The 20,000-nt window shown below is 45.5% G+C and overlaps 2 protein-coding genes across 3 annotated transcripts in view; one reads left to right on the top strand and one right to left on the bottom strand.

The window, feature by feature from the left end:
* aralar1 (calcium-binding mitochondrial carrier protein aralar1) overlaps positions 1 to 20,000 on the bottom strand; it is a 525,272-nt gene that overhangs the window by 406,097 nt on the left and 99,175 nt on the right. The gene's annotated exons all lie outside the window — the stretch shown is intronic.
* Positions 4,994 to 20,000, top strand: part of LOC143041115 (arylalkylamine N-acetyltransferase 1-like) — a 61,945-nt gene continuing 46,938 nt past the window's right edge. The window contains exon 1 of the mRNA XM_076212852.1: positions 4,994 to 6,090. Within this exon, the coding sequence (XP_076068967.1) occupies positions 6,030 to 6,090 (61 nt within the window). The 5' untranslated portion in view covers positions 4,994 to 6,029. The remainder of the gene's footprint in view (positions 6,091 to 20,000) is intronic.

The following is a 20,000-nucleotide window of genomic DNA, read 5'->3' as shown; positions in this document are numbered from 1 at the left end:
AACAGCATCACAATAAAATATTTTAATCAACCATATTATCACTGACAATGAACACTGTCTACCATTAGGCCTCTATTATGATTATCAAAACATTATACTACTTACGCTAGGCGATTCTATTCAGCTGAAGAGAGAGTAGGGACCTTAAACACCCAAAAGATATATATAAATATATATATATATATTATATATATATATATATATATATATATATATATATATACATACATACATATATGGAAATAAGCTCTACCGCAAGGATTCAAACCTTTGCCCAGGCGACTGCGTATTATGAAACAAAGACAATAACTTTGAGCCGGCCAGACCGTACAAAAGGAGATCTGGACTAAGATCTGGTAGTTCCCCGACGGCACTAAGTTAACTCAGTTTCTATTCTAATTTCACCGAGTCTTTATTATATATATATATATATATATATATATATATATATAAAATTAAATTTTATTCCCTTTAGGAATAGACTGAGCTAACCTAGTGCCGTCGGGGAACTGCCAAGTCGCAGTCTACGTCGTTCCTTTCACACGGTCTGGTTGGCTCAAAGCTATCGTCTTTGCTTCATAATAAGCAGTCGCTAAGGCAAAGGTTCGAGTCCTTGCGGTGGAGCTTATTTCCATTTGTCACAATGACACACACACACACACACACACACACATATATATATATATATATATACATACATATATATAATTCTTATTCACTTTAGGATTTTTTAAAATAAATCCCATTCGGTTCTTCTTCAGAGTAGCAGAAGCTCTCATTGTATTTTGCAAGTTAAAAAGCATAATTAATCAAGTTAACCTTCGTTAACTTCGGTTAACCCGGATTCATATTTTCACTACGACCCGACTATTTTACTCAGTATTAGAGGGAGCCTTTCCAGCCATTTAACCGAACGATGACCGCGTGTGACGGCGAACAAGATTAACCGTTTAACCGTTGATGAAGAAGCTCGCGACCTCTGTGAGCAATTACCGAGAAGAGGGAGATCGAGGAAGAGAAGGGAAAGGGAAAGGGAAGAAATACTGAAGGTAAGGGAGGGGAAAGGAAGGGAAGAGAAGGAAAGGGAAGAGAGGGATTAGGCAGGAAACGGAACAGAACAGAAGGAGAGGGAAAAGAAGAGAGACTACAAGAGAAGCGGAGGGAAGAGAGGAGGGAAGTGAGGGGAAGAGGAAGGAAGAGAGGAGGGAAGAGAAAGGAAGAGAGGGGGAAGAGAGGAGGGAAGTGAGGGGAAGAGGAAGGAAGAGAGGAGGGAAGAGAAAGGAAGAGAGGGGGAAGAGAGGAGGGAAGTGAGGGGAAGAGGAAGGAAGAGAGGAGGGAAGAGAAAGGAAGAGAGGGGGAAGAGAGAAGGGAAACCGAGGAAGTTAAATGAAGAGAGGAAAAGAGGGAAGAGACGGGAAAAGAGAGGAGAATAGAAGAAAGGTGGGGAGAGACAAAGAGGAGGAGGAAGAGGAGGAGGAGGAGGATATCCACAAAGATTAAGTGAGCAAAACAGACAAATATAAAAAAGGAAAGATTGGCGAGCGAAACAAGGAAGGAATTTGAGATGGAAGGAAATAATAGAAAGAAAAAAAAACGGGTTCTTATGGCTGGGGAGTTGAAACTGCTACGAAAGAGGAGAAAGAGGAGGAGGAAGAGGAAAGAGGAAGAGAATAAAAAGGAAGAACAGGGAGGAAAAAGAAGAAGGAGAAGGAGGAGGAGGAGGAGGAGGAAAGAGGAAGAGAATAAAAAGGAAGAACAGGGAGGAGGAGGAGGAGGAGGAGGAAAGGGGAAGAGAATGAAAAGGAAGAAACGGGAGGAAAAAGGAGAAGGATAAGGAGGTTAAAGGGAGAAGGAGGAGGAGGAACAGGAAGAGGAGGAGGAGGATAAAGGGGGAGATGGAGGAGGAAGAGCAACGTGGGGGGGGGTCTCTCTAAGATGTCGTCGTCATCCCAAGTGACCTCGATTTAATCTCGATTTGATCTCGAGCCGACTTCGAGACTTGGAACGACTTGGACACGACCTCGAAGGAGTTCGAGACAGACGACATCGAAGTTAATTCAGAGTTCGAGGCTTGAGTTCGTGTTAGAAGACGCGCGCACGCGCGCACGTATACAGAGAGAGAGAGAGAGAGAGAGAGAAAGGGGGGACAGAGCTAGAGTGGGGACACAGAGAGAGAGAGAGAGAGAGAGAGAGAGAGAGAGAGAGAGAGAGAGAGAGAGAGAGAGAGAGAGAGAGAGAGAGAGAGAGAGGGAGAGAGAGAAAAGGAGGGAGAGGGGTGGAGAGAGAGAGAGAGAGAGAGAGAGAGAGAGAGAGAGAGAGAGAGAGAGAGAGAGAGAGAGCAACAAGTAAGATATTAAAAGAACATGATAAACAACTTGACAGTGGAAATGGAAAAATAGAAAAGAAGAAGGAAAAAAGAATGGCATTGGTAAACAAGATGAGGGAGGGAGGGAGAAGGTGGAAATGTGAGAGGAAGATGGAAGGAAAAATTAAATTAAGAAGGGAAGATGGAAAGAAGGAAAGAAGGGAAGAAGGAAGGAATGAAGGGAGGATGGAAGAAATGAAGGCAAAAGGATGAGAAGGAAGGAAGGAAAGAAGGAAGGATGGAAGGAAAGTAGGAAGAAATGAAGGCAAAAGGATGAGAAGGAAGGAAAGAAGGAAGGAAGGAAGGGAGGAAGGAAGGAAAGAGTAAACGAAGAAATGTCGAAATGTAGGAAGGAAGGAAGTTGTAATATAAGAAGAAAAGAAGTAAGTGAAAAATATATGAAAAAAAGGAAGTAGGGTTAAAGTAAATGACGAAATGAAGGAAGGAAAGAAGGAAGGAAAAAAGGAAGAAAAGAAGGAAGGAAGAACGGAACATTAGTCAACCGAGTATTTTACTCGTCTGCCATAGTACCAAAAGTGGGGGGGGGGGGGATTATATCCTAATAATTCTTATTAACTTCTTCTCTTGGCACGTTTAGCCACACCATCTTGTTCAGTCTGAAGACATTCCTCCTCCTCCTCCTCCTCTTTCTCCCTCACTCCAACAACAAATGGATTGTCCAAATGGCCAAGTCTCATTCACTTCCTCCTCCTCCTCTTGCTTCTATTCTCTTCTTCGTTCTCCATATATTGTTCGCTGAGTCATACTTGTACTCACAGGCTCCTCCTCCTCCTCCTCTTCATCTCCTCCTTCTCCTATTTCTTCTCTTTTCTTCCTTTTCACCCTCTCCCTCTTTTTCCTCTTCCACTCCCCTCCCTCCTCCTCTAAGTACAATTCCTTGACTGTCGTGTTTGTCCTCATGGGCAACCTCTCCCCCTCCTTCTCTTCTCTTCTTCCTCTTCCTCCTTCTCTATTTGCTTCTGCTCCTCATGTTTGTCCTCATAGGCACCCCCCTCCTCTTCTTCTTCTTCCTCCTCCTCATCTCTCTTCCTCTTCGTCCATTTGTTTCTGCTCCTCATGTTTGTCCTCATAGGCACCACCACCTATCCTCCTCCTCCTCTTCCTCCTCTCTCTTCTTCTTCATCCTCCTCCATTTGCTTCTGCTCCTCATGTCTGTCCTCATAGTCACCACCACCACCACCACCTCTTCCTCCTCTTCACTCCTTCTCTTCTTCCTATTTCTCCTCCTCTCTCTCTTCCTCCTCCTCCTCCATTTGCTTCTGCTCCTCATAGGCACCACCAGCCCTCCTCCTCCTCCTTTTCCTCTTCCTCCTCCTTCATTTGCTTCCACTCCTCATGTTTGTCCTCATAGGCACCCCCCTCCTCCTCTTCTTCCTAGTTCTCCTCCTCATGTTTCTCCTCATAGGCACTCCCTCCTCCTCCGCCTCATCTTCTTCCCTCTTGATGTGGCCGATCCTAAAGCTACAAATGCTTTTGATTTCCTTCGGCTATTGTTACTTTGGCTGTTGAGACGGCGGCGGCGGCGGCGGCGACGGCGACCGTCCCGCCACGCAACAAGTGGCTGGGGCGTCCAGCCGGGTCCCCGTTAATGGGGGCGAGGCACTAATCAATATTCTCCAACTCTTAAATTGTTGCGGTTAGGAATCCCTCGAATTAAGTTAAGCCGCCTGGCGACGTTTGGAATACATGGGGGAATAGTTAACCTGGTTTAAGGGTTAACAGAGATCAAATCATCGAGATTAGCTCTAACCGAAAGAACAGAAATGTACATTGTCAGCCCGGTACAGTTTATATATATATATATATATATATATATATATATATATATATATATATATATATACATATATATATATATATATATATATATATATATATATACATATATACATGTATATATATATATATATATATATATATATATATATATATAAACAGTAATAAAGTAGTGACACTTCGTCCAAGTCCCGTCAGAAGGAAAAAAATAAAATACAAAATAAAACACAAGATTTCCTCTATACTTGTCGCCTTCGTCAGCTCAAATACATTATCATCAACCAAGCTATATGGCAACACTCTCGTACCTTAGTGTTGCTATGTAGCTTGGTTAATAACTTTTAGATCCCACTGGACAGCACCTTTTCACTAATTAAGTTTCTTTTAATCATGTACATTTAATTGATAAGAAAAAAAACTTCCGCTAGGTTAAAATGAACTATTCTTATTTTGATTTATCTACTTTCTTCGATTTTCTAACGCTACCAGACTAAAAAAACACACAAGAATACTTACAACCACTCAAAGACACCGCCTCTAACGATACCTATTCCTTTTTTAAGTCAATGTGATCGTAACTGAACAGTGGATCCTATCTTCCCGTTTTTTGTGAAATCTGGAGAAGGACGGAAAGGGGGCGTGGCCGCCAAACGGAAGGGTTTGTGTAGATAATAATAATAATAATAATAATAATAATAATAATAATAAGTGATATTGATAACAATAATAATAACAATAATATAAATAATATTAATAATAATAATTATAATTATGACAACAAAAACGTATCCCATCACACAAATCCAACAATTTGGCCGCTTCGTCCTTCGGGGGAACAGAGTTCCCCAGTTGTCCCTCCAAAAGACTCGAACTCAGTGACAAAAGAAACATTTGTGATGTGAAATACCGCGAGTGCACACCGAATCGAACCCAAGACTAACGCACCCCTACGGTCCCGATCTCCTCTTTCATTGCAGCCAAGGCGTTGGATCCGCCCACCAGAGTCATCTAGACGGTTTGACCTGACACGACGTCACCTATAGAGAAGAGCGGTCCTACCCGTACCCGACCAACCATGCTCCCTGCGTAGTCCTCCCTTAGTCCTAAGCACCCCGTTGTCTTGCTATACCCCCCTTCCCCCCCTAACCACCACCAGGTAGTCCTTGAAAGATAACCCATTTGTCTAATTACCCCTAACCCGTTAATTAGGTCATTTGGTAGTTTATCTTTCCAATGGTCTGAATCCTCCAAGTCCTCTTGACCATCCTCCTCTTCTACCCTAATTTCACTGTTCTTTCTCAAGGCCATTTTTGGTCTATAGTAACCAATAACAACCCTCAATTCCCATAGCGTACCTTCTTAGACAATCCTTACCAGTGGTGACGGGCACTGGTAGAAATCCGCCGCGCTCAAATCACCACCACCAGCCCACGGACGCCACTTCTATCACCAAAACCATCGCGAGGTTTCCCTGTCTTCAAAAAACAGAGACCCAATACAAAGACCTCCATCGGGTCTTTCAACCTCCCCGACCCCACCACCTCCCCCCGCCTGGAGACGCTGACGTCTTTCAGTTGGGAGACTTCAGAAGACTGCCAAGGACTCGCCGAGTCCATTGTGGCCCATGCAAACTTTATAATTGGGTCTCGCGACGTCTCTCGACTCACTACACACAAACACACACACTACTCCCCCTTCCTACTCTTTGTGTAAATTCACACCACGAGAAAGGCTCCAGACTTTGAACCCTGTACAGACTTGCACCAGCTACCACCCAACACCACTTGTCTAGCAACTACACCGTGTAACTCACGGTAACTTTATACACTACCACCAGGCACACCGCTCCTACGACGACCTAAGAACCATGGATACCAACTTTTCCGGATTGTACAACTCAGTCACCTCTTGCTTCAGGAAATATGCAGGTAAAGTTCCTTCAATAAACTGTTCCAATCTTATGGGGAATGGGGGGAATAGGGAATGGGGGATTATTAACTTGGGCTTGGTGGGATATCAGAGGTATGGCATCAAAATATAGACCATTTTTTTTCTACCAACATATTGTGTGGGCAGATCATGTTGGTACCACTGACTTGAGCAATTTTTTTAACACCGTTAATTAGTCAATTTCAAAAACAATATATTTCTTTGTTTATTTATTAATTGATTAATTTATTGTCAAACGTCACCTATTAGCCCCGCCTCCCAGCACTTATATTTTGAAAATTCAAATTCATGAATGACCGTTACGACGGTTGCAACCATTACGTTTCAAACGTTTCCGGTAAGACAAACATAAACGTTTCATTTCAACATCAAGTGGTGGTTTTACGAAACGGACGTCGAGGGTCATCTCCCTCCCCTACTCTCCATCAGAACGTGCAACCCCGAGCGGCTGGCACTCGGTCTCCGGGTCGGGTACCTGATCTCTTCACACAAGGAGAGTTGACAACCGGCGACTGATCCCTTCTGCACACCACTAACACATTACACATGTCAAACGTTTCTTCATATAGAGATCTATGGGAAAACCCGGGGATCGTTGCCGGGCGCTCTGGGGCTGCGGGTATCCAGCCTGTGAAACCTGAGGATCAATTATTATCTATATAATTCTTTTTTATGGTTATTCTGGCTATCGCCAAGCGAGTGTGCTCAGCTTCGGGGGGAAGGGGGGGGAACATTCCACACCAATGGAGCTAAAAGCATTTCAAAAAGGCCGAAACGTGTTGAAAGCTGGACACTCCACCAAAGAGAGGCATCTGCTAAAAGCAGGAAACCCACCACACAAAAGGTGCATCTGAAAAAAAAAAAAAAAAAAAAAAAAAAAAAAAAACTATATGTTGATCATCACGGCCTGGTTCCGTATAAATCTATTTCCATTCAGAAACATTAAAGTGATTCACATTTCCCGCCGTTCCCAGTGGCCCAGACAACGCCCTACCAAATAATATGCTGCTGGAGACCACTGCATCACTAAGTATTCACTAAACCTCACTAGATTTCGGTCCGTACACACCCATTTTGAGTCAAACGTGATGCATGCAAGGTCATCATATTAAGACAACAGGGCAGGGCTCCTAGCAATGGATTTAAATGGGAGAAATTTAAGTTTAAGAAGAAAACAGGTAAGACCTGGTTGGTCAACGAATAGAATAGATTTAGTAACCACGATGTACTGAGCGCTGAAACTATCGGTTGTTTTAAGATGGGGATGATAGGTGGTAATGGACATTGGAACTACCTAGTGTAGGCCTCATGGTCTCTTGCAGTCTCCTTCATTCTTATGGACCCTACGTTGAGGGCCTCTGTGCCTCAACAAAAGCACAAAAAAAAAAAAAAAAAAATCTTCTTCAACACATGTCCCCGAGATGCACGATCGATATGTGTGTCAAATGTCTTCCCTCTGAAGGGAAGAGGGGGAGGGGTGAGACGGGTGGGGGGAAGACGGGGGAGAAAGCGGGAGGGAAGGGGGGAGAAAGAGGGGGGGAATGGGAGGCGAGACGATAAAAGGCAGTGGAGTGAAATGGAAACCATATTGTGTAGATGTGTGTACGTGTATGTCCGTGTGTGTGTGTGTGTGTGTGTGTGTGTGTGTGTGTGTGTGTGTGTGTGTGTGTGTGTGTGAGTGAATGGCTTCAAACATCCTACTTCACTCAGCCTCTCCCCATCGACTCCCCCTATGCCATCCCATTTTCCCCTACTCACTCCCCTAGGCCCCCCCCCTCCTCCTCCTCCTCCTCCTCCCTGCCACTCCTTCCCCCTTTCCTCGAAAACAAGACTCAACAGATGAAGGAAAGAACGAGTCTGAAGGGAGGGAGGAAGGGGAGAGAGGAAGGAGGAAGGAGAGAGAGGAAGGAGGAAGGGGAGGGAGGAAGGAAGAAAGGTAGGAAAGGAAGAGGAGGAAGGAAGGGAGGAAGGGGAGGGAGAAAGGAAGAAAGGTAGGAAAGGAAGGGAGGAAGGATGAGAGGAAGGATGGGAGGAAGGAAGGGGAGGAAGGAAGGAAAGAAGGGAGGCAGAGTAGGAAGGAGGGTAAGGAAGAAGGGAGGGAGGGGAAGGAGGAGGGAGGAAGAGAAGGAGGGGAAGGAGGAAAGGAGGAAGGGAGGGAGAAGGAAGAGGGGGAAGGAAGGGAGGGAGGGGAAGCAGAAATGGAAGGAGGGGAAGGAGGAAGGAGGAGGGATGAAGGGAGGGAGGGGAAGGAGGAAGAGGAGGAGGGAAGGGAGGGAGGGGAAGGAGGAGGGAGGAAGGGGAAGGAGGAGGGAGGAAGGGGAAACAAATCGAGTCGACAGGGATAGGTGTGCTGCGCGGGGAAAGGGGGAAAGGGGGGAAAGAGGGGAGACTGTTGGAGGAACCGGGAAAGAAAACGGAATGAGAATATATAAAAAAAAAAAAAAAAAAAAAAAAAGGAATTTGGGCAATAAAGGCGAGGAAGGAGTTTTGGAGAAAAATTATTGGGACAATATAGAGGAGGAGAAGAGGGAGAGGAAGAGAAAGGAGGGGGAGGGGAAGGGGAAGGGGAAGTAGGAAGAATAGGAGGAGGAAGAGAACGAGGAAGAGTAAGAGGAGAAGGAAGAAGGGGAAGAGGAGGAGGAGGAGGAGGAGGAGGAGGAGGAAGGGGAAGAGGAGAAAGAAGAGAAAGAGGATGAGAAGTAGGAGGAGAAAGAAGGGGATGAGGAGAAAGAAGAGGAGAAGAAGGAGGACGAGGAGGAAGAAGAGGAGGAGGAGGAGGAGGAGGAGGAGGAAGAAGGAGAAGAGGAGGAGGAAGAAGAAGAGGAGGAGGAGAAGGAGGAGGGGTTGAAAGCAATCAGGGATAAGTATAAACAAAGACGAGATGAATAAAGATAACCAAACAATACACAGAAAGAAGCAAGAAGACTGAAACGAACACAAATCGACAAAGAAAGGAGAAAGGAAGAGAACTGATAACGCGGTGAATGGGAGAAAATGAAAGAGAACTGACGAAGAAAACGGAAGGAGGGGCATTTAAAGAAAACGGGATGGAATAGGAAGAAGAGGAGAAGCAGAGGGTAAATTGAAGAAAAGGAGGAAGAATGGGAAGAGGAAAGGAGGAGGAAATATGAGTAGGGCAGTAAAGAGAGTAGAAAGAGAACGAAAAGAAATTGAAAAAAGAGGGATAAATGGAAGGAGGAAGAAGAGTAGAAAAGGAAGAGAAAGAGTAGGAGCAGACATTTCAAAGGGATGGATAGACGGGGAGAATAATAATAAAGAAATTAAGAGAGAGAAAGAGAGAGAGCGAGAGAGCGAGAGAGAGAGAGAGAACGATGGAAGAAGGGGAGAGACGAAGAAAGGGGAAGGACTTGAAGAAAGAACAAAGTGAAGAGGGGAGAGCAAAGAGGGGAGAGCGAAGAGGGGAGAGTAAGACTAGACCAAGAAGAGCAAAAGAGGGGAAAAGAGGGGGAAAAGAGAGGGAAGGAAATAACTGAGACCACAGGAAGAAACGGAAATAGAACCACGACGTACGAGGAGGAGGAGAGAAGAGGAAGAGAGAGAGAGAGAAAAGGAAAGGAGGAACGAGGTAGAGAGGAGGAACGAGGAAGAGAGAGGAGGAAAAAGGAAGAGAGAGGAGGAAAGAGGAAGAGAGAAGAAGAAAGAGGGAGAGAAAGAGGAAGAGAGAGCAGGAAGGGAGGCTTACTGAGGAGGAAGAGGAGGAGGAAGGGGAGGAGGAAGAGGAGAGGGAGGAAGAGGAGAGGGAGGAGGATGAGAAACGGCCACCGTACCTCAACAGAGAGACGGAGAGAATGAGGGAGAGAAAAAGAGAGTGAGGAAATTAGGTAGGGAGGGAGAGAGAGGGAGAGAGGGAGAGAGAGGAAGAGAGAAAGAGAGTTGTCGTCGTCATCATGGACTACAGTTCACCAGCGCTTCTATCTTTGAGGAGAACGTTATGCTTCGTTGACAAGGGACTAGTTTAGTATCCGCTAGTGCTAGTTGCTGCAAGTTAACTAACCTAACGGCAAGTAAGTGTTCACACTAGGATAGTTTAGAGGCAAGTTGACTAACTTGCCGTTTACACTGGGCAAGTAGATAGACATTTAGAGTTTAGTTAACTGTCCTATTTTCTGTAGGGGATTGTGGAGAGAAGAAGACAGAAAAACCGGTCTTCGATGCCATCGCCTTCGGGGCTTTTCCACGAAGTCGCAAAGGTCTCGTCAACCCCCCCCCACCTCCCCCGCCACCACGCCTAGGGTTCCTCCTCCCCCCCCCTGCCCCCTCCCGGACTCCTTGCCCTCTCTTTGTCCGCCCATCCCCCATCCTTCCAATCCCAGACCACGTTTTATACACATTTCTGACTGATTCTAGGAGCGGTATCAATATATATATATATATATATATATATATATATATATATATATATATATATATATATATATATATATATATATTATATATATATATATATATATATATATATATATATACCAAAAGCTTTTCCCCCCTTACAATAAATAAATTCATGAATAAATAATTGATGAAAATAAACCTAACATTGATAACTATAGACAAAAAAGTAAAATCAAATGAGGGGGGAATTGGAGAAAGAAAGGGGATGGTAGAGGGGAAATGAGAGGGGAAGGGAAAGGGGAAATGAGAGGGGAAGGGAAAGGGGAAAGGAAGAGAGGGGAAAGGGCGAGGGGAAAGGGGAAAGGGAGAGGGAGGAGGGAGAAGGAGGAGGGAGGAGGGAGAAGGAGGAGGGAGGAGGGAGAAGGAGGAGGGAGAAGGAGGAGTGAGGAGGGAGAAGGAGGAGGGAGAAGGAGGAGGGAGAAGGAGGAGGGAGAATGAAAAGGGAGAGAGTGGAAGGGAGAAGGAGAATTGGGGAAGAGGAAGGGAGAAGAGGGAGAGAAAAGGAGGGGGAAAGGGGGAAGGGGGAAGGGGAAAGGGGGACAGGGGGAAAGGGACGGGAGGGGGGAAATGATACGATTAAGAGAGGCGGAAAGGAACGAGGGTAAGGGGAAGAATTGGGAGAGAGGGGAAGTACAAAGCAAGGGGAGATGAGGGAACCCCTTACCTGTACCGCCCCACTTCCTGTTGCTATGACAACCACCTCGTTCTCATTCCCCTCACCTCCCCTTCCCCTCCTCCTCTCTCTCCCCTCCCCTCCTCTTCCTTTCCTCTCCCCTCCCCTCTTCTTCCTTTTCTCTCCCCTCTTCTCTTCTCTCCTCTCCTCCTCCTCCCAACCTCTCCCTTGGATATACTATACCCCTCTCCCTTCTCTCCTTTCCTCTCTCCCTCCCCTCCTCTCCTCTCTCCCTCCCCTCCTCTCCTCTCTCCCTCCCCTCCTCTTCCTCTCTCCCTCCCCTTCTCTTCTTCCCTCCCCCCCTCCTCTTCCTCCTATTCTTCCCCTCCTCTTCCTATCCTCTCTCGTGGAAATACTACACTCTTCTCCTCTCCTCTCCTCCATCTCCTTTATTCTTCTCCACAAATGGGTTGTGGATGAGTGTATTTCGTCTCTCACAACCAGCGCTTCTATCCTAAGTGGAAGAAATACAAAAACAAAGTAAAGACATACAAGACAAACAAAAAATAAAACAAACACACATACAATCAAAGAGCAGAATTAAACAAATCACTGAGAAACATTTCCTTCTCTCCTTCCCTTCCCTTCCCAGTTCCCCTTTAACAACATACCACTGACACATAACTACCCAACAACCTATCAACACACCCTTGAACTACTCAAAACAACCTAACACATTTCTCTAACCACCCTAACAACCTACCAACACACCTATTCCCCTTTAACCACCCCACCGACTACCAGGAACTACATACCAGCTCTCCCTAAACTACAAGCTACCTCCAGGACCTTACCACGCATTCCTCAACAACTTCAACCATCCTACAAGAGCCCCATAACTACCCGAAGGCGGCCAACTACCCTCCCATCCTAACTACCCCGACCAAACACTTTTTAGACTACTTCTGGCTATCTCATGTCTCTGTGTCAGATCGTCTGTGTCATTTGGATCATTTGGTTCGTGTCAGAATTGACGTCAGGCGCGTCAGTTTGTGGTCGTCAAAGTCAATAATTATATATAAACAAATGACCCCGATTATTAAAAGAAAGGACAATAATGATAGTGACAACAATAACAATAATAATAATAGATAAATGACACAATGATAATGTTAAAAGAGTATACTGAAAACTTCACCTATGAACCCTGAAAAAAAAAAAATATATATATATATATATATATATATATATATATACACATACGGTATGTGTGTGTATGTACACACAATCAACCAAAATCTACACAAAATGCAAGAAAAATTGTCACGCACACGAATCGTGTATACACCAGAAAAATATATGCATATAATGGAGATTGAGATTGAAAGAAAGAGAACGAGAGAGAAACTTCTGAAACTAAACCCACAGGGGAAACATTCAACCCAGTAACGGACGAGGAGGAGAAGGAGGAGGAGGAGGAGGAGGAGGAGAAGGTAGGAGGAAGGGAGGGAGGGAGGAAGGAAGGAAAGAGAGCTCGTGCCGAGTACCATAAGCTCTCTACTGCTCTCTAAAGAGAAAATTGGAACATCCCAAGTAGACTATCTCAAGAATACACAAACATGAGGAGGGACAGAAGGAGGAAGAGAAGAAGAGGAGAGCGATGAAGATAAGGAAAAGGAGGAAGAAGATGAGGAAGAAGAGGAAGAAGAGAAAGTAGAGAGGAGGAAGAAAAGAGGAAGAAGAGAGGAGGAAGAAAAGAGAAGGAAGAGAGAAAGAAGAAGAAGAGGAGGAGGAGGAGCAGGAGGAGAAAACCTCCATTGGGAAACTGGGTCGAGAGAGAAAGAGAGAGAGAAAGAGAAAGAGAAAGAGAAAGAGAGAGAGCACCTTCGCCCAGTGCGACAGATTTGACCCCCCCCCCCTTGTCGATTTCGCCCAATCTCGCGAATCGTCGAATCTGGCTCGCGAATGCAATCCTCATGGTCGACCGCTTCCGTCCCTTTCGCGAATTTCACATACAAATGTGTGTGTGTGTGTGTGTGTGTGTGTGTGTTCACGCGCGTGGGTTATGTATGTATGCACGTGCGTGTTGTGTATGAGTGTATATACGTGTGTGTGTGTGTGTGTGTGTGTGTGTGTGTGTGTATTTTATTTTAATCCTTTCCATGTTGAAGACTCCCAAGAAGTCTTCCGACTCATCCCAAGTATATGATCCCCTAGCACAGAGGGGGGGGGGGGCAAAGGTGACATGTTCATATAATCTACCTGGGACCATCTTTCCACGCCCCCCCCCTTAATGTCGAGCTATCCGAGTACGAAGGGCAAAGGTGGTGGCCGCGGTCAGGTTCGTACATTACATATGGTCCCCTTTGACTCAATATCGATACTTATTGGACCCAGCCCCCTCCACGTCACCTCCCACTCCCTCCATCTTCATCTCCTTCCCCACCTCCCACTCCCTCCGTGCCTCTATCTCGGTTCAACGTGTGTTGGAGCGATGCCAGAAGTGGAGCTGGGGCCCTTTCATCTTCGGGGACCTCTTCGCCCCTTGTTTTGCAACCCCATGTCTTTTAGGGTTCTTCTGTTGTGTGTCCCCTGGTTTTAGGGGTCCCCTGAATTTTTAGGGCCCCCTTGGTTTCAAGGGCCCTCGGGTTTAAGGCCCCCTGGCATTGGGGTCCCCGATTTTGGGTCCCCGTTGTCTTTAGGGCCCCTTGGCTTTGAGGCCACCTGGCGTTGGGGCCCTGTTTGCTTTGGGGTTTCTTCTCTCACTTTGGGGTCCCCTGAGATTGGACCCCCTTGTTTTTTGGACCACCTTTTCGGGCCCATCTTGGCTTTGTGTCCCCCTTGTCTGTCGATCCTCTTGTATAAAGAAGGATTTGGTTGGGGCTCGTGATGGCGGCGGAGTGATGGAGGGAGTGGGAGAGGGAAAGGGAGGGTGAAAAGGAGAGGGAAAGGGGAGGGGGAGGGGGGAGAGGGAAGGGGGATAAGGAGGGGGAAGGGTGGAGACGAAAAAGGAAGAATGTCTGAAAACTTATTCATAGACAAGTGTCACCCCATTTCCGACCTGGAGCCAAAATTGGAGGAGGGAGGGAGGGAGGGATATCATTTCCCCAGCTGTCACCCTTTTCCTGTCTAGGAACTAAAAAAAATGGGATGGGGGGGGGTATCATTCTTAGAGTAACCCCCTTCCCCTCCCCCTTCCTTTGAATAAAATCACCTGACGGCAGGCAGACTTGTCTTGCCCTAGCGAACCGGTTAACAAGACTTCGTTGATCCAATTTCCTCATCCTATCAACCTTCAATTAGGCGACCGGGTCACAGTTCGAGAGCCCCAAATTGACTTACGCCAACTTCGAACTGCCCTCGATGTCAAGGGATGATTTTATTACCCAACTGGCAGGTCTTCCGAGACAACACCATTCTGACAACAATCCTACGAGGCAATGAGGTTGTCAATCTCTGTGACAACAATCTAAACTGATTGGGTAAATAGTCCGAGCTGTGGGGTACACACTTGCCAATCTATTTAGTCCACAACATATATATACATACATATATTTTTTTTCTTTCTTTTATTATCATTACTGACATTTCGTCCTCACCAGGAATTCTTCATAGTACATACAAATAGAAAAAATGTTTGTTAGGACGAAACGTCAGTAATAAAACTCCAACAGTTTCCCAAGTTTACCTCACTATATATATATATATATATATATATATATATATATATATATATATATATATGTGTGTGTGTGTGTGTGTGTGTGTGTGTGTGTGTGCGTGTGTCATACAGTATAAGTACGGTAAATACACTTCGTCTTATCATCGACCACTCAAAGTCCACTACTAGACAAAAGCCTCTCCCAAACAGTACTGCGACTCGCTGGGCTGTACCAATGCTTACCATGTCACTCATGCAAACTTCTCCGACTCGTTTCGTGTTTATATACACATGTACATATTCAATACACAAACACACATTAATATATATATATATATATGTATATATATATATTTTTTTTCAACCACATATCACTTTTAATTCCATACCATCGCAAACGAGACTGAGAATCGCTCGAAGGAGGTATCCGTTGGAAATTGAAACGTGGACGAGTCGAGGATTCGAACCTAGCTAACCCGTAACAAAGTTACATTGACGTAACCCAATACGCTATCAAGAGATATTAATTGATCACTGGGAACCATTCAGTGTGTATGTATATATATATATATATATATATATATATATATATATATATATATATATATATAATAGGAATGATTTTTTTTAAGTAAGGATGAGGGTAATCCCCTTACACTGGTGGAACAAATGGTAGAAAACAAGTCGGAGGGGAAACACGCAATATCTAAATTAACTTTTAACGTTGGCCATTTTTCTAAACAAGAGAAGTTACGAATTGGGGTATACAGCGAACCCGAATTAACTCCGTGTTAAATATGAACACGTTTAAGCAACATTTTTGCTCGCAATATTGCAGGCAGTGTTTTGTGCAGCATTGCATATTTTAGCGACTTTGGCGACGCCTCTACGGACCAGAGGCGTTCAGTGTTATTTTATGATTGGACAGCAAACACACATACACACACACACATATATACATATATATATATATATATATATATATATATATATATATATATATATATATATATATATATATATATATATATATATATATATATATATTAGTGATCGTAATATACGTATTTTCATACATTATTTTCTACGATACTCTGATCTACAGTTTATCTTACCTCCCTTGCATATATTATATATATATATATATATATACACACACATATATGTACACACATATATATATACACATATATATGTAGTTCCGTGGGAGAGTGATCCAAGCGCCACAGCCCGCCAGACCCTGACATCTTGCCCAAGTAGCCGACCTGGGCTTCCCGCACCGCCTGGTGGTGGGAGTTGGATTCGTTTCCCTCGACCATGGTTACTCAGAGGAAGACGGTTCCAACTCCCAAAGAGCCTAGGTCGGCTGGCTGAGCACGAAATCGGGGTCTGGTGTCCCGTGGCACTTGGATCACTCTCCCACGGAGCTACTCATATTTTACTGTCTCCATGGAGAGAAGCGCTGGTTGTTGCCGACATAATGCAAATACCCTCTTTTACTGAGGATGTCAATGGAATTAATTAAAAAAAAAAAATCTCCTTCCTCGTCTATCTGCTCACCCCCTCCTATTCCAAGACTTTCCCCCTCCCCCTTCCCGTCTGCTATTCTTCCCTCCATATCTTTCCAAGATTCCCTCCCCTCCCCTCCCCCCTTTCGTTCCAGGAATTTACCCCTCCCCCTCCCCCCTTCTCCTCTGCCAAAACCAACACATCCCATCCTCCTCCTCCTCCTCCCTACGTCTTTCCATCAACCGACATACATAAATACATATGTTTATACTAAACGACTCGATGGCGCAGTGGTTAGAGTTCTCGGGCACCACTACGGTGGTCCGCCCAGGGCTGAAATAATTTCAGTATAACTGCGATGCGAGTCGTTACTCCAACTCTCGTGGGCGGGGAGGTTGTGTGCGTGTGTGTGCGTATAAAGTCACAGCATTACCCATAGATCGGTCATATATATATATGATCTCTGAGCTCTCTTCCGGGAGGAAAATAGGTGTCGATCATGAGTCCAACACGTGATCCAAGACCATGTTGAATCACATAAATAATTAATAAACACACACACGGCTCGCTGGTGTGGTGGTTAGCGTCACGACTTCCCACTCAACAACCCCTTCCGTACCGGGTGCTCCTTTCCCTGCCTGCCGTCAGGCGATTTAATTCATTCCTGTGGTAAACTTTCCACCTCTCTCTCTCTTTCCCTTCGGCGAGTCCTCGGCTAATACTAGAGCACGGTGCAACGTGTAATTCACACTCCCATTGTAATTTGGACCTTGCTGGCATCCTCATTAAGGGGCAATTTACCTTGGCGTGGATGGAGATTGGTGTGGAGGGAAATGGGGAGGGGAGGGAAGGGGAGAGGAGAGAAGGTGGGGAGAGGAGAGACGGTGGGGAAGGGAAAAGAAAAGAGATGGAGAGAGAGAAAGAGAGGAGGAGAAATGGTTGAAAGGGGAAGGAAGGGGGGAAGGAAAGGGGGAGGGAAGGGGGGAAGGAAGGGGGGAAGGAAGGGGAGAAGGAAGGGGAGAGATGATGAGGAAGGGAAAGGAAAGAGAACGAGAGAGAGAGAAAAGGAGAAGAAAGGTGAGGGGAAGGGGATAACAGGATAGAATGATGGAAGAAATAATGGAAGGATAGCGGGGAAGGAAGGAAGGAAGGAAGGAAGGAAGGAAAGAAGGAACTACTGGAAAATCAAAGAGTGGAGGAGTAAAGAGAAATATTTATAAAAGGAAATAGGAGAGATACAGTAAACACTAGAGGGAGAGAAGGAGAGGGCTGGGAGGAGGAGGAGGAAGAGGAGGAGGAAGAGGAGGAGGAGGAGGAAGAAGAGGAGGAGGAGGGGTAGGAGACGGACGGTAAGGTGGAAGGGGAGAGGGTAGGAGGAGGGATAGGAAGAGGAGTAGGAGTAGGAGGAGGAGGAGGAGGAGGAGGAAGAGTAGGAGGTGTAGGAGGAGGAGGAGTAAGAGGTATAGAAGGAGGAGAAGGGAGGGGGAGGAAGAGTAGGAGGTGTAAGAGGAGGAAGGGGAGGAGGGGAAGGAGGAGGGGTAGGGGGAGGAGGGGAAGGGGGGGGAGAGAGAAGGGTGTTCTCGAAAAGAGCCAATCGGATGCGTCGTTGGATGACCAAGACTGATGACGTGGCAGACACACCCACGCATGCGGACCAATCACAAGCAATGCAGGACTCGAAAGCGCTTTTTTTCCCCTAACTGAAGCGGGCCATTAACAAGGATTAATGGTTTTCACACGCACAGAAAACACACACACACACACACACACAAATTATATATATGTATGTATGTATGTATGTATGTATGTGTGTGTGTGTGTGTGTGTGTGTGTGTGTGTGTGTGTGCGCGCGTGTATTTGTATTATTCTGTAACACTAAATTATTTTACACAGAATGGACACAACATTATCACACCTAACGGCCTTCTTTCAAATGCAAACAAAACGAAGAATACTAAGAATAAAACAAGGAAAAAAAAATCTGAGAAAAGAATTGCACGCACACACACACACACACACACAAAGGCCAGACTTTCGGTTCCGACTGTGTATACCAAGCACGCAGGATCCTGCGTGGCTCTCCGTGCATACTGGAGAGGGCGATGCCAGACCAGGTCACGGCGACCGGCTAGGTCGCTCCCAAGGAACCAAGACCCTCGTCAGACATGGACGGGATTTTAAGAGGAAGAGGAGGAGGACGAAGAGGACGAAGAGGAAGAGGAGAAAGAAGAGGAAGAGGAGGCGGAGGAAGAGGAGGAAAATGAGGTTTTTGGAATAAACTCTGGTAAACACACAGGCAATATGGCTGGAATTCCTGACCATGTTCTTTTTTTTTTATTATCATTATTATTACAAATATTTTTTTGTGGTTTGCATGTTTCTTTATTCGTTTCTTTTTTCTTTATCCAGTCTTGTTACGGATCAATAGGTCTCCTCTCTAACGTATTGTTAAGAAGAAAAGACGAAGATATCAACGAAGGCCATAATGATGAAGACAAAGACGAAGGCGAAAACGAGAAATAAAGAAAGACGACGAAGACAAACAAGAGAAAGAAGACAGGAATAATAATAATAATAATAATAATAATAATAATAATAATAAAAGAAACCGACACAGACGAAGGTGGAGGAGGAGGAGGAGGAGGAGGAGGAGGAGGAGGAGGAGGAGGAGGAGGAGGAGGTGCCGCCGAAGTTCGCCGAAGCAATGTCAAGACTTCGAGACATTCCAGTCCGTGCGGCCAAGTGGCCGCCTCCCAAAACTGAAGATGTTCAGGACAACCTCCCCCCCTTTCCCCCTATCCCTCCCCCTTTCCCTCCTTATCCCTTCTCCCTTCCCTCCCTCCCTCTCCCCCCCACCACAATCCAGAACCCATCTTACTTCACACTCCTCCAGTTCCATCCGGAGGGTCCGGCTCTTTATCTCTTAGCCACGACCTCCCCATCCTCGCCAACACCACCAGGGAATCCCATACTCCTTCGTCATTATGTCCCAGTGGCTGTATTTTATTCTGGCTAACGTCAAACGGTTTTATTCAGTCTGGGGGGTGGAGGGTAGCTGGGGTTCCGTGGGGTGAGAATATGGAGAGAAAATAAAGACACGTTACAGAGACAGAAGTGATACGAAATGTGGTGTATTGAACTTTTGTATGGTGTTGGGTAGTGTCTCGTAGGTTAGGTTAGGTTACCTTGTGTTAGGTTGTGTTAGGTTGAGTTAGGGTGCAATGGGTGTGGACAATGTCGGGTAGGTCAGTTTAAGGTAGGTTAGGTTAGTATAAGTGTGGTTATATTTGGTTAGGTCAGGTCAGGTTAGGTTAGTATGGGATGAGGTTAGGGCTTGACAAAGTTGAGGGGTTGAGAGACGGGTTACGGGTGAAGGCGATGGATTGAGGTGAGATGAGGTGGTGTGAGGAGAGACTTGAGGAGATTGCTGAGCCGGAGACCATACAGATGTTGACTACAACAGCAGAGGTCAAACCGCCAAAATTAAATACCCTGAAATAAGGTCATACCGCCATATTTAAACTCCGTCAAATAACAACCACTGGAGGCGTCTGCAGAGGGAAGGGAGGGGAGTGGAAGATCCTTCGGGACGTTGTCACGACAAAAACAGATGGAAGAGGCCTCCTCCTCCTCCTCCTCCTCCTCTTCTTCCTCCTCCTCCTCCTCCTCCTCCTGCTGCGGATGTGGCCAGAAAG

This window comes from Oratosquilla oratoria, chromosome 30 (assembly GCF_046742065.1).
Source record: "Oratosquilla oratoria isolate Oo_2021 chromosome 30, ASM4674206v1, whole genome shotgun sequence".
Lineage (NCBI taxonomy): Eukaryota > Metazoa > Arthropoda > Malacostraca > Stomatopoda > Squillidae > Oratosquilla > Oratosquilla oratoria.
This window is presented reverse-complemented; position numbering and strand designations above follow the sequence as displayed.